The sequence below is a fragment of the Microcaecilia unicolor genome, chromosome 10, assembly GCF_901765095.1.
Source record: "Microcaecilia unicolor chromosome 10, aMicUni1.1, whole genome shotgun sequence".
NCBI lineage: Eukaryota > Metazoa > Chordata > Amphibia > Gymnophiona > Siphonopidae > Microcaecilia > Microcaecilia unicolor.
In genome coordinates, this window is record NC_044040.1 from 71,423,577 (window position 1) to 71,437,441 (window position 13,865).

At 46.5% G+C, this 13,865-nt stretch overlaps 1 protein-coding gene across 1 annotated transcript in view; it reads left to right on the plus strand.

Annotated features, from left to right (window-relative positions):
• The window catches only part of ARID2 (AT-rich interaction domain 2), a 581,863-nt gene that overhangs the window by 505,890 nt on the left and 62,108 nt on the right, over positions 1 to 13,865 (plus strand). Inside the window, exon 16 of the mRNA XM_030215750.1 lies at positions 12,834 to 12,988. Coding sequence (XP_030071610.1) covers positions 12,834 to 12,988 — 155 coding nt within the window. The remainder of the gene's footprint in view (positions 1 to 12,833; positions 12,989 to 13,865) is intronic.

Consider the following 13,865-nt stretch of genomic DNA (forward strand, 5'->3'; position numbering starts at 1 on the left):
GCGCCGGTCTCGACCGCCACGCAGGTGGAGTCGATGTCGATGGAGGGAGCTTCATCCCCGCCGGCGCGGGAGTCCACCGCTCGACGACGACACCGAGGCCTCGGTGCCTCGATGTCGGGCCGGGCCCGGTTGAGGACTGAGCTGCATGAGCTCAAGTCTGACACCGAGGAAGAGGCCTCGTGGGGGGGAGGAGGAGGACCCCAGATATTTCTCCTCAGAGGAGTCTGTGGGCCTTCCCTCCGACCCCACTCCTTCACCAGAGAGGAAACTCTCCCCACCTGAGAGCCTCTCCTTTGCCTCCTTCGTCAGGGACATGTCTATTTGCATTCCCTTTCCTGTGGTCTCTATGGATGAGCCGAGGGCTGAGATGCTCGAGGTCCTCGACTATCCATCACCACCTAGAGAGTCCTCCACGGTGCCGTTGCACAATGTCCTCAAAGAGACACTGCTTCGGAACTGGCTGAGACCATTATCTAATCCCACCATCCCCAAGAAAGCAGAGTCCCAATACAGAATCCACTCGGACCCAGAGTTAATGCGGCCCCAATTGCCTCATGACTCGGCGGTCGTGGACTCTGCTCTCAAGAGGGCACGGAATTCGAGGGATACCGCCTCTGCGCCCCCGGGGCGGGAGTCTCGCACTCTGGACTCGTTTGGGAGGAAGACCTACCAATCTTCCATGCTCGTGACCCGCATCCAGTCTTACCAGCTCTACACGAGCATCCACATGCGGAATAATGTGAAGCAACTGGCGGACCTGGTCGACAAGCTCCCTCCGGAGCAGTCCAGGCCCTTTCAGGAGGTGGTCAGGCAGCTGAAGGCGTGCAGAAAGTTCTTGTCCAGGGGTATCTATGACACCTGTGATGTGGCATCTCGTGCTGCGGCCCAAGGTATAATGATGCGCAGGCTCTCATGGCTGCGTGCCTCTGACCTGGACAACCGCACCCAGCAGAGACTGGCCGACGTCCCTTGCCGGGGGGATAATACTTTTGGTGAGAAGGTCGAGCAGCTGGTGGACCAATTGCATCAGTGGGAAACCGCCCTCGACAAGCTCTCCCACCGGGCGCCTTCAGCATCCACCTCAGCAGGTGGACGTTTTTCCCGGGCCCGGCAGGCTGCGCCCTACGCCTTTAACAAGCGTAGGTACACCCAGCCGGCCCGAAGGCCTCGTCTGGCACAGGGACAGTCCCAGCGCGCTCGTTCTCGTCAACAGCGTGCGCCTAAGCAGCCCCCTGTGCCTCCACAGCAAAAGCCGGGGACAGGCTTTTGACTGGATCCATGGGAACATAGCCGCCCTCAAAGTGTCCGTACCGGACGATCTGCCGGTCGGGGGGAGGTTAAAATTTTTTTCACCAAAGGTGGCCTCTCATAACCTCCGACCAGTGGGTTCTCCAAATAGTGCGGTGCGGATACGCCCTAAATTTGGCCTCCCTTCCACCAAATTGTCCTCCGGGAGCTCAATCCTTCAGCTCCCATCACAAGCAGGTACTTGCAGAGGAACTCTCCGCCCTTCTCAGCGCCAATGCGGTTGAGCCCGTACCACCCGGGCAGGAAGGGCAGGGATTCTATTCCAGGTACTTCCTTGTGGAAAAGAAAACAGGGGGGATGCGCCCCATCCTAGACCTGAGAGGCCTGAACAAATTCCTGGTCAAAGAAAAGTTCAGGATGCTTTCCTTGGGCACCCTTCTGCCAATGATTCAGAAAAACGATTGGCTATGTTCCCTGGATTTAAAGGACGCATACACTCACATCCCGATACTGCCAGCTCACAGACAGTATCTCAGATTCCACCTGGGCACACGGCACTTTCAGTATTGTGTGCTGCCCTTTGGGCTCGCCTCTGCCCCACGGGTGTTTACAAAGTGCCTAGTGGTGGTAGCGTCGTATCTACGCAAGCTGGGAGTGCACGTGTTCCCATATCTCGATGATTGGCTGGTCAAGAACACCTCGGAGGCAGGAGCTCTCCGGTCCATGCAATGCACTATTCGCCTCCTGGAGCTGCTGGGGTTTGTGATAAACTACCCAAAGTCCCATCTCCAACCTGCCCAATCTCTGGAATTCATAGGAGCTCTGCTGAATACTCAGACGGCTCAGGCCTTCCTTCCAGAAGCGAGGGCCAGCAACCTCCTGTCCCTGGCTTCCCAGACCAGAGCGTCTCAGCAGATCACAGCTCGGCAGATGTTGAGACTTCTGGGTCATATGGCCTCCACAGTTCATGTGACTCCCATGGCTCGTCTTCACATGAGATCTGCTCAATGGACCCTAGCTTCCCAGTGGTTTCAAGCCACCGGGAATCTAGAAGATGTCATCCGCCTCTCCACCAGCTGCCGCAATTCACTGCACTGGTGGACCATTCGGACCAATTTGACCTTGGGGCGCCCATTCCAAATTCCACAGCCCACGAAGGTGCTAACGACGGATGTGTCTCTCCTGGGCTGGGGGGGCTCATGTCGATGGGCTTCACACCCAAGGACTGTGGTCCCTCCAGGAAAAGGATCTTCAGATCAACCTCCTGTAGCTCCGAGCGGTCTGGAACGCACTGAAGGCTTTCAGAGATCGGCTGTCCTGTCAAATTATCCAAATTCGGACAGACAACCAGGTTGCAATGTATTACATCAACAAGCAGGGAGGCACCGGATCTCGCCACCTGTGTCAGGAAGCCGTCGGGATGTGGCGTTGGGCCTGCCAGTTCGGCATGCTTCTCCAAGTCACATACCTGGCTGGCGTAAACAACAGTCTGGCCGACAGACTGAGCAGAGTCATGCAACCGCACGAGTGGTCGCTCCAAAAATCACTGCTGTGTTCTGTACCGTCTGTAGTCATTTCAGTAGACCCTTAGTATAGCCCAAGTAACCAGTGGCGTACCAAGGTGGGGGCGGTCCGCCCCGGGTGCACGCCTGTTGGCTGAGTCCGCTTGTTCCCTCCCTGCTGCTCCCTCTGCGTGGAACAGGTTACTTCCTGTTCCGGGGCAGAGGGAGCAGCAGGGAGGGAACGAGCGGACTCAGCCAACAGGCGCACGGCACCCCCCCCCCCCCCCAAGCAGGTAAAAATGCACCCGGGACAGAGGGGGTAATTTCGCCGGTGGGGGGGGGGCTGTGCCGCACCCGGGGGGGGCGCATCGGCGATCCGCCCCGGGTATCAGGCAGCCTAGGAACGCGACTGCAAGTAACCAAAATTACAGTAATCCAATTGCGAGAATAAGAGTGCCTGTACCAGGAATTGATCTTTCTCAAAGTAGTTTTAGATGCAGCGAAGTTTCCTCATCAGAAAAAAAATTTCTTTCTTTACTAGGGAGTATATTTGGGTTTCTATGGAAACTGAACTGTCAACTGAACACCAAAGATCTTTATCAGTGTGGACATCTTATATTCTACTTGATTAATACAAATAGAACTAGGAATAGAATCCAGTTTATTGTTGAAACACAGAAATTTTGTGTTGTCAGTATTGTTTTAGCGTATGGCTAAGCATCCATTCTCCTAGCAAATTTATACATTTATGAACCCTAGAAAGATCAATCTCTGTAGGAGAACTTGATAGAATAAGTACAGAAATATCATTTGCATAACTGCAACAAAAATCCATACCCCAGTGAGCGCAGAAATACATTAAACAATATGGGGGGAAAGAGGAGAACCCTGGAGAACTCCACAGTGATTATGCGATTTCAAGGAAAGGACACCATTCATCCTGACCCTATAAGACCTACTAATCAAAAAGCCATGAAACCTTTTCAGAACATTTCCAGCCATGCCTATTTCCTCTAAGATCTTCAAAAGAATAGTATGATGTACCAAATCAAAAGCGGAAGAAAGGTCAAATTGATGTAGTAAGATGCTCTTTTCTTCGCTCAGCAGTATCCCTTACATGATCCAATAATGAACTTATTACTGTTTCAGTACCGTCATACAGAAGAACAATAACCTCCACACAGGTCAAACAATGCAAACAGTCACAGCGAAGGAGACAAGATAGATGATGACAAAAAAAAACCTCTAATGGAAATAAAGTTCACATCAAGAGTTTATTTCTAAAACCTGGACTCAACACGAGTCGTGTTTCTGCCACTCCGGCCTGCCTCAAGAGTCCCTAGCTTTAATGGACAGCAAGTGCAGCTTACATAATAATGCAGCGGCTCTTTCAAAATTTGATACCATGAGGACAAGCCTAGCTGCTGTATTTTGGGCTGTTTGCAGCCATTTTAGGACACCCTCCAACATAGATGGAATTGCACTAATCGAATTGAGTTTAAACCAAGGATTGAGCTAGCAGTCTAAAGGCAGGTAAGAAATATGATCTGATTCTCCTCATCTTCCAAAGAGACCTGATGGATTTTTTTTTCACTACTGAGGAAACCTGAGGCTCGAACATAAGGTGACTGTCAGTTAATACACACAGTACCCTGTGTAATGTCTAAGGGGTAGGATGGTTTTTTTTTTTTTTTGGTATTGCCATACTAGGACAGACCCAAGGTCCTTTAAGCCCAGCATCCTGTTTCCAACAGTGGCCAATCCAGGTCACAAATACCTGGCAAGATCCCAAAACAGTACAATATGTTTTAGGAAGCCATCCAAACCTTTTTTTTTTTTTTTTTTTTTTTAATTTTTTGAAGTCTTTATTAATAGATAATACAAAACATCTGAAACATAGTACAATATGCAAGCCATAGTACATGTCATTTATGTAGGCCAAAGTATTCTCAAAAGTTCACGTTTATACAATACAAATCAAAGTGATTATTGCTCTATGTACCAAAAAGTAAGTAATTCTTATTGCATTGAAGTGTCAAATAAATTAGTCAGATTTATGGTTCCAAAACTTCACATTTTCAGAGTTTTCATTTATAATATTCTATTATTTACCCATCCCTCCCTCCCTGCCCCTCCCACCCACCCTTCCGGCACAACTTTAACAGAAACCTTAAATCAAATTATACATGAAGAAGAAAAGAATCCCAGATCTGATGCCATCTGCCTAATTGGTTATGCCTCTCTGCTAGAAGTCTTTCCATCTCGCAGGTGTATCTCAGTTTTTGGACCCATCTAGTGATAGGCGGAGTCATGGGCTGCTTCCAACATGCAGCAATTATAACTCTTGCGGCAGTTATGGCCTGTCCCACAAATATATGTTGGTTTCTGGAAAGGTTCACTGCTCCCCCAAAAAATAGAAAGAACATTGGGCTCCATGGCATTGGGCTGCCCGTCCATCCTTGTAACCTACTATGAATCGATCTCCAATAGGCCCTAACCTTCTTACAGGTCCACCATAGGTGGCCAGCTGTGCCACGTACCCCACAACCCCTCCAGCACAGCCCCGTCAATGTGGGGTAAATACGCTGAAGACGCTCAGGTGTCAAGTACCAACGATACAGCACCTTCACCGCATTCTCCCGGAAGGGCACATGAGACGACACCCTCACCACTGCCCGCTCCAACCTCTCCCATGTAGCTTCCTCCAGTTCCACACCCAGCTCCCTCTGCCAACTCTTCCTATGAACTGTATAGCTCGGGGATTGTCTATTAATAATGTGATACAGGCGAGAGACCAGCCCAGTAGTCGTAGGAGGACCTTCACAGATAAGCTCTATCGCTGTTTGTTCTCTGGCCATAACCTCCCGAACTGCCCTTGTCTTAAGAAAGGATGCCAATTGAAAATAGGCGTATCGATCAGATCCCACTATCGGGAATTTCTCAAGAGCTGCAGAGTAGGACAACAAATTCTCGCCATCAAATAAATGGCCCCATTGTCGTAGTCCCTCAGTGTACCATCTTGTGAATATTCCCCTTGTCGTACCTGGGTAAAACAAAGGATTATAGGCTATGGGTGACAGACGAGATAGTGTTGTGCGCCGGAGTGTGAACATGCTATCCCAGTTTGAAAGGGTAACATATATTGAAGGACATAATCCTGTTTCCAGGGACCTAAGTGAGCCCGGTATCCACATAAGGGCCCCCAAGGACCTATCACCTAGGGTATATTGTTCAAGCTGCACCCATTGCCTATCTGGGTAGTCCTGGAACCACTCCACTGCTGCGCGTGCCTGAACTGCTCTATAATACCAGGCCAAATTGGGTACTCCCAGCCCTCCCCTCGCCCTATCCTGATACAGAATCGTACGTGCTAAGCGTGGGCGTTTCCCTCCCCAGATAAAGCGCATTATACGATCTTGTAGCATTGATAGAAATCTACGTGGCATGTTGATTGGAAGGGCCTGAAACAAGTAGAGCAGGCGCGGTAAGACATTCATCTTTACTGCTGCTATTCGGCCAAACCACGAGAGGGTGATATCCCCCCATCTACCCAGATCCTCTGTAATTGCCTCTCCCAAACCTTTATAATTAGCCGAAAAGAGATCTGATAGATCTGCTGTCAAGTTAATCCCCAGGTAGCGAATGCTCTTAGCCGCCCATCTAAATGCGTAGGAAGTCCTCAATGACTCCATAAGCTCCGTCGGAAGGGTTATGTTTAAGACTTCAGATTTGGACATATTAACTTTAAATCCCGACACTATCGAATATTCCTCTATTTCCCGCAGGAGCCCAGGGAAAGTGGTCAGGGGGTTAGTAACAAATAACAGAACGTCATCTGCAAAAAGGGCTAATTTATGTGTTCTCCCACCCATGGTGAGTCCCGATATATTGGGGTCAGCTCTCAACCTGGTTGCAAACGGCTCCATTACCATTGCAAATAATAAAGGAGACAAAGGGCAGCCCTGTCTAGTGCCTCTATGTAAGGGTATCATCCCTGAGTTACCCCCATTGACACGAACACAGGCTTTAGGGGCGCTATAGAATGCTTGTATCCATCCACAAAACTGTGGTCCTATCCCAAAGGTCTCCATCACCTTATACATAAATGGCCAATGCACCCTATCAAAAGCCTTTTCGGCATCTAAGCTTAAGAGACAAAGGGGTTTCTTCATTCTCTTAGCCAAGTATATTAAATCGACCACTCGCCTAGTGTTGTCAGTTGCTTTTCTATAAGGGACAAATCCCACCTGATCAGGATGAATAACAGCTGGGAGCAAAGGTGCTAGACGGTTGGCCAGGACTTTAGCTAGAATTTTGACGTCAGCATTTAAGACAGATATAGGGCGAAAGGATCCACAATCCTTATGATCTTTATTAGGTTTGGGCAGTACTGCAATCCATGCTTCCAACATGCAGGTGGGCAAAGACTCTCCTTTCCCAATCAAATTAAATAAATCAGCCAACAGGGGGGCCAATTCAGGGGCATATTTCTTGTAAAATTCATTCGGGAAGCCATCTAAGCCTGGTGATTTACAGGAAGGTAAATGTTGAATGGCTTTTTGGACCTCAACCGGAGTTACCGGTGCATCTAGGGCTGCCCTCTGCTGGCTGGTTATAGAGGTCAGTTCACTCTCTGCCAAATAATCCAGGATAGCATTTTCAGGTGGATTGGTCTCCTGCGCGTATAGTTTCTGATAAAATTCACTAAAGCGTTTCCTTATGGTCTCAGAGGTGTTCAACAACTCTCCTTTCGAGTCCCTAATGTGAGGGACCGTTCGGTCCACTCTTTGCCTACGCAGCTTTATTGCCAGGAGTCTACCTGCCTTATTAGTAAACTCGTAGGATCGGACTTTATTTCTGGATTGTAACCAACTTAGCTGGTCAGAATAAATTGTATCCAGCTGGAGCCTCTGTCCACGCAGCTCCTCCAGAACAGAGGGGGAACCACCTGATTTATGCTGTGCCTCTAGGATCCTAATCCTGTCCAAGCACTGTGCCAGCTGGGCCCTCCGAACCCTCGCTCGCCTACTAGCTAACTGTATGAAGTACCCTCTTGAGACTGCCTTCATAGCATCCCATACCACGCTAAGGGGGGGGCCCGATTCCATGTTGAACTCCAAATACTCCTTCAGGACCTTCCTACACCCCTCTACAGCCTCCCCCTCCAGCAATAGGTCTGTGTTAAGTGTCCATCTTTGATCTTTGGCCTCAGCTCTGATACTCGACAAGGTTACCCAAACTGGGGCATGGTCTGAAAATGTAATGTTGCCAATTTCAGCTTTCGGGCCCCTCTCTGCTAGTGTAACGTCGAGGAAGATATGATCGATCCGGGAGTATGAGTTGTGTACAGGAGAAAAAAAAGTGTAGTCTTTGGTCGTCGTATGAGTTAATCTCCATACATCCAGGGTGCCCAGTGAACGGACCAAAGAGCCCAGTGCCACCGAGTCCCTAGACGTTGGATGTTGAGAGTTCCCAGATCTATCCAACCCGGGGTCCATAACCTCGTTGAAATCACCCCCCATAATCAAAGAACCCCGAATAAATGCAGCCAGAGTGTTTTTCACCTTAGTGTAAAAGGACCCCTGATGTTCATTAGGGGCGTAAATCGAAGCAAGCGTGAGATCCACCTGATCCAGGACAATTTGCAAAAGTAAAAAACGCCCTCCCGGGTCCCGCCTAATTTTCTTTACTTGGACTGATATTGTTTTGTGGAACAGAATTGCCACCCCACGTTTTTTGGAGTCATCAGCAGAGGAAGCGAAGAAGGAGCATGGGTATTCTGGATGAGCTAACAGCCTCTCATGTGCCCTACGGAGATGGGTCTCCTGCAACAATACAATGTGCGGCCTAAACATCTGCATCTCTTTGAAAAACTTCTGTCTTTTCTGAGGCATATTCAGCCCCTTGACATTATATGATAAGATTTTTAAGTCTGTATTCATGCCTGGGCTATTACATCAGCTTTCTCTCCCTCCAAGAGGGATCCATCCACTTCATGTCTTTGTTCTATCCAATACCAGTTGTGCTCCCTTCCCTCCCTAACCCTCCCTCCCCCTAGTGATGACCCTCCCCCTACCCATGTCCCCCCCATCCCCCCATGTCTAGCACCAACTAACGGGATCAAGTCCCAGTAGTGGGAAGCGAGGAAGTAACCCACCAGCATTCAGGCAACCCAGCCCCCCCTCCCCCCCCCCAAATACCTATGTCATCACCAATTTTTATGGACCCAGATTGAGCAACCTTAATTACCCATCTTCATGATTGGTCCCTGCCCATTGTTCATAACCTTAAATTTCCCCTCCTCTTAATATCTTGTAACTTATGCAACTTCATTCACAAGGAGCCTCACATCCTTAATTACCATTTCCTCCATTAACTATAATATTAAAGTTCACTTTTGCTAAAGGTAGCATTAATAAACAAGAAACAAAACATATTCAAACTTGAGACAAAGAGTAACACCAATAACTCTTTGCAACATTACCAGCCAGGATATCAATTTCAGCCATTTTTCTTCTGGTAAAGTTCAGGTTTCATCCACAGCCACTTTTCTTTTTGGAATATTTCTTTTAGGAGTGGCAGGAATCCTTTGCCACTTTTGAAGCTTTGTCTTCGTGGCTGGGGCCAAAGCGCCAGGCGGTTTATTAGTCTGTACCAGGCCTGCTCCATGCAGGGATTTCCAAGCTTCCATCATCGACGTCACTCTCATCTTGACCCCCTGAAGTGAGTACATCAAGGAAAAGGGGAAGCCCCATCTATATGTTATCTGTTCCTTGGCCAAAATGTCCAGAACTGGCTTCATGAGTCGTCTTTGCTGCAGAGTGAACTGTGATAAGTCTTGATAGACAGACACAGTGGCCCCACCAAATTCCAAGTTAGACTTTTTCCTGGCGCAGTTGAGCAATTGTTCCTTTGTTTCATACCTATGGAATCGGGTGATAATGTCCCGCGCTCTGTTTTCCTGCCGCTGACCCAGGGATCTATGTGCTCTGTCGATCTCAATCTTTACCCCTTCAGCGTCGGCCCCCAGCAAGCTGGCACACAGTGTCTGTACAATTTGAATAACATCCTCTGTTTCTCCACCCTCAGGAACTCCACGGAATCTCAGATTATTTCTCCTTCCCCTGTTTTCAAGATCATCAAGCTTATATGTTAGATCTATTTGTTTTTGATCTAAAGCTTGGAGATTGGTTTCGACTGAGTGTATGGATTCAGAGTGCTCATCCACCTTGGCTTCTACCTCCTCAACTCTGTTCCCCAGCTCACGGAGGTCAGAGCTCAACGACTCCATTCTTTCCAAAATCTCATCCCTCGATTTATTTATATCAGCTTGTATACCGCTTAGGATCTGGCGAAGTTCGCCTGAGATTCCTTTTTTAATATGCGGTTTCCGCGATTCCGCTAGTGAAAGCGCTGAGTCAGAGTCAGAAGGAGAGACCGGCGCCATTACCTCGTGGCGCTTCGCGGTTTTGGCCGGCCCGCCGTCAGCTGCCTTCTCCTGCACTTTAGCTCGCGCCGAAGTCGCTTTACTCATCTTAAATTCAATGAGGAGCAGCGGAGAACACTGCAGGCCGATCCAAACAGGTTGGTGATAGCTTTTTATAGCTGTTGTAGTTGTCGAGGAACGGGAGCTAGAACGCTAGGCAGCCATCAGCTTCGGTGACGTCACTTCCTCCGCACCTTTTTTTTTTTTTAACCCCGCTAAACTAACCACTTTTACTACATTCTCTGGCAACAAATTCCAGAGTTTAATTGTGCATTGAGTGAAGAAATATTTTCTCCCATTCATTTTAAATTTACTACTTTGTATCTTCATTTTGTGCCCCCTAAGCCTTGTATTTTTGGAAAAAGTAATCATTTTAAATTTACTACTTTGTAGCTTCATTTTGTGCCCCCTAAGCCTTGTATTTTTGGAAAAAATAATCATTTTAAATTTACTACTTTGTAGCTTCATTTTGTGCCCCCTAAGCCTTGTATTTTTGGAAAAAGTAAACAATTCACGTCTACCCGTTCTACTCCATTCATTTTATAGACCTCTATCATAGCTCCCCTCAGCCGTCTTTTCTCCAAGCTGAAGAGCCTTAGCTGCTTTAGCCTTTCCTCATAGGAAAGTCGTCCCATTCCCTTTATCATTTTCCCGTCCCCTTTATCATTTATCATTGTCAATGGTAAAGTTTATTAATACGGTATGGTCGAAGGGGTTGTTGCCCACAAAAGATTGTCTTAAATCTATTTAACTTAAATTTAAATTCGGAAGCCCAGGATTCCAACAAATCAAGACCAAGCCTAATCTTAGGGACCATTACTGGAAGACCAGTCTTTAAAGGGATATAGATTGTGACATCGTCCGCATAAATTAAAGTGCAGAACCCAGCTGCGTCCAGTCTTTTGCCTAACGGAGCCATCATAACATTGAACATATAGACGTGCAGTAATAGTTTCTTAACTTTATAAGCATGACCACTCTCTCAATTGTTTGCTTGAATGGATCCTGAAGTACTGAAACCGAATCTGCGAGTGAAATTGGCGGCTTGGTTTTGGTAGAAACTGCAACCATAAATGACACTAGCACACACACACACACTCTCTTCCTCCCTCACACCTGACCAAACATCCCTCTGCCAAACCAAGCCAACTCCCCTGTCTCCCCCCCCCCCCCCCCCCACCCTCCAGCAGCAGCCCCCCTCTCCATCTCCTTAGGCCTACCTTAGGAAGGTCTGGTGGTGTAGTGGAGTCTTCTTGGGCAGGAACAAGCCTCACTTGTTCCTGCCCAGTCTCGGCAGCCATTGCAATGGAGCAGCGGCACAAGGCAAGAATGAGTGGGAGAGTTCGCTCCTGCCCCCAAAGACTCCACTAGATCACCAGGCCTTCTTAAGGTAGGCCCGGGGATGGCCTACATGTTGGATGTGGGCGTGGGAAGGGGAAGAGTGAGTTTGAGGTTTCAGCCAAGTGGTGTGGTAGCCGTGTTTGTCCACTTTTAAAGGTGATAGAAATAAATCAAAACATATAAAAGAAAATAAGATACCTTTTTTATTGGACTAACTTTATACATTTTTTTATTAGCTTTTGAAGGTAACCCTTCTTCAGATTAGAAATAAGCAAATGTTAACAAACATCAGAATATATAGTCTCACAGGAAGAGGGTGAGGTGGGTTTGGTGAGAGACAGGGAGAGATGGATGGCTGATAAGAGTGACAAAGCAGTAGAATTTTATGGTTTATAGTGGGATAGAAAGCCCAGATCTTTGTTACATCCTGTCTGGTGGGTGTCAAACTATTTCATCATTTTAATTTCTATGGTCTTACCTTCCTGGATTGTCTTAAAATTTCCTTTTAGTATTATTATCCTATGATCATTGATGCAGTGTGATGATGGTTTGTAAAGTGCTTTCCCACAGAGGTGTCATCCTGTTTGGCATTGGAATATTTAATATTGTGTCTGTAAATTGAGCCTCTTCTTTAGCATCTGACTTGTTTCTCCAATAAAGCATTTTCAGCCGAAACCCAAACCCGGATTTCAGTCCTGTTTCTGTGCCGAAACAGAAATTTGGTTGGCCTCTAAAGTAATGCATATGCTATATCGCATCATACTATATGCTCTGAGTTTATCTTGTTGGGCACACTGGATGGACGTGTTGGGTTTTATCTGCCATCATCTATTATGTTACTGTGTTACTCTTGTACCCAGAAGGACGTATTTTGTGCCATTGTTCTAGTCTGTAGAAAAATATGATTTAGAATTCTACATTTTCAGTATTGAGAGATGTTTGTTGCAGGTAGTGCAGATGCACTGTTGCAGAGTCACAAAAGTGTTACTATAAGCTTATTTACTATATAGCGGAATTATTTGTGACTTGTTACTGTATCTATTAACCCACCTTTTTGCATTATGATATGAGTTCTTCAGAGAAAAGGTTTTAAGAAATGTGATCCACTTTTTTCAGCACTCAATGTATGCATTGTCATGTGAGTCAAGGCACTGTATAATACAAATTCAAGACGTATTCTCTGATAATGAAAAATTTTAATCAGTTGATCTTTTTGCTTGCAGTTTACAAACCTATCTTTTTCAAATTTTCTGCAGAGTGCACCTGTGACTCCGGCACCAGTAGTTCAAATACAGGGCCAGCAGGTCAGTTCTCAGCCCTCTCCATACACTGCACCAACTACAAGTCAGCTGGGAGAGCAAGTGAAAAGACCTGGACAGAACTTCATGTGCCTATGGCAGTCATGTAAAAAGTAAATGCTTTTTCTTAAAACATATTTTAGAAACCTATTTCCTGCCTAGCTCTGATAGAGGATAGGCTTTTCAAACTGCATTGTGGTTATAAGGTTGCACTTTACATTGATGAAACTGCTATAATTTATTGGCAATATTTAGATCTATTTAGAAAAGGAAAGTTATATTCCAGGGGAATTTGAAAATTTAATCTTGAACTGAAAATTCCTTGATCAGACTCTACCATTCTGGTCATACCTAGAGAACTCTCATTGGTACAGCACTTAGCTGACTCACTGGCAGGAAATCACTGCACAGCAGGAGGTGGGTTGGGCTCTGGATAGAGGGACAGAGACCACTTGCTTGTAGCATTCCATGTGCTGGACCTGAACCAAATTACTGCTAAGTAAATTCTGATTATTTTATTCTAACTTCTCTACTTTTTGGCTAGAGGTTTAGATACCTGATATTTTCTGTAATTTAAGGCTTATTTAATTTATTGCTTAATTAATTTGTCCTGTGAACCCTCTTTCCTTTCCTGCCTAGCTCTTATAGAGGATAGGCTTTTCAAACTGCATTGTGGTTATAAAGTTGCATTTTACATTGATGAAACTGCTATAATTTATTGGGAATATTTAGATCTATTTACAAAAAGAAAGTTATATTCCAGGGGAATTTTGAAAGTTTAATCTTGAACTGAAAATTCCTTGATCAGACTCTACCATTCTGGTCATACCTAGAGAACTCTCATTGATACAGCACTTAGCTGACTCACTGGAACTTATAGTCCCACCCACCCCAGGGTTTTCCACTCATTTATAGACAAACCAAAACCCATTAACTTTACTCCTCATTCATACACAGGCAATCTTACAGACTGTTCACCCCAACATAGTA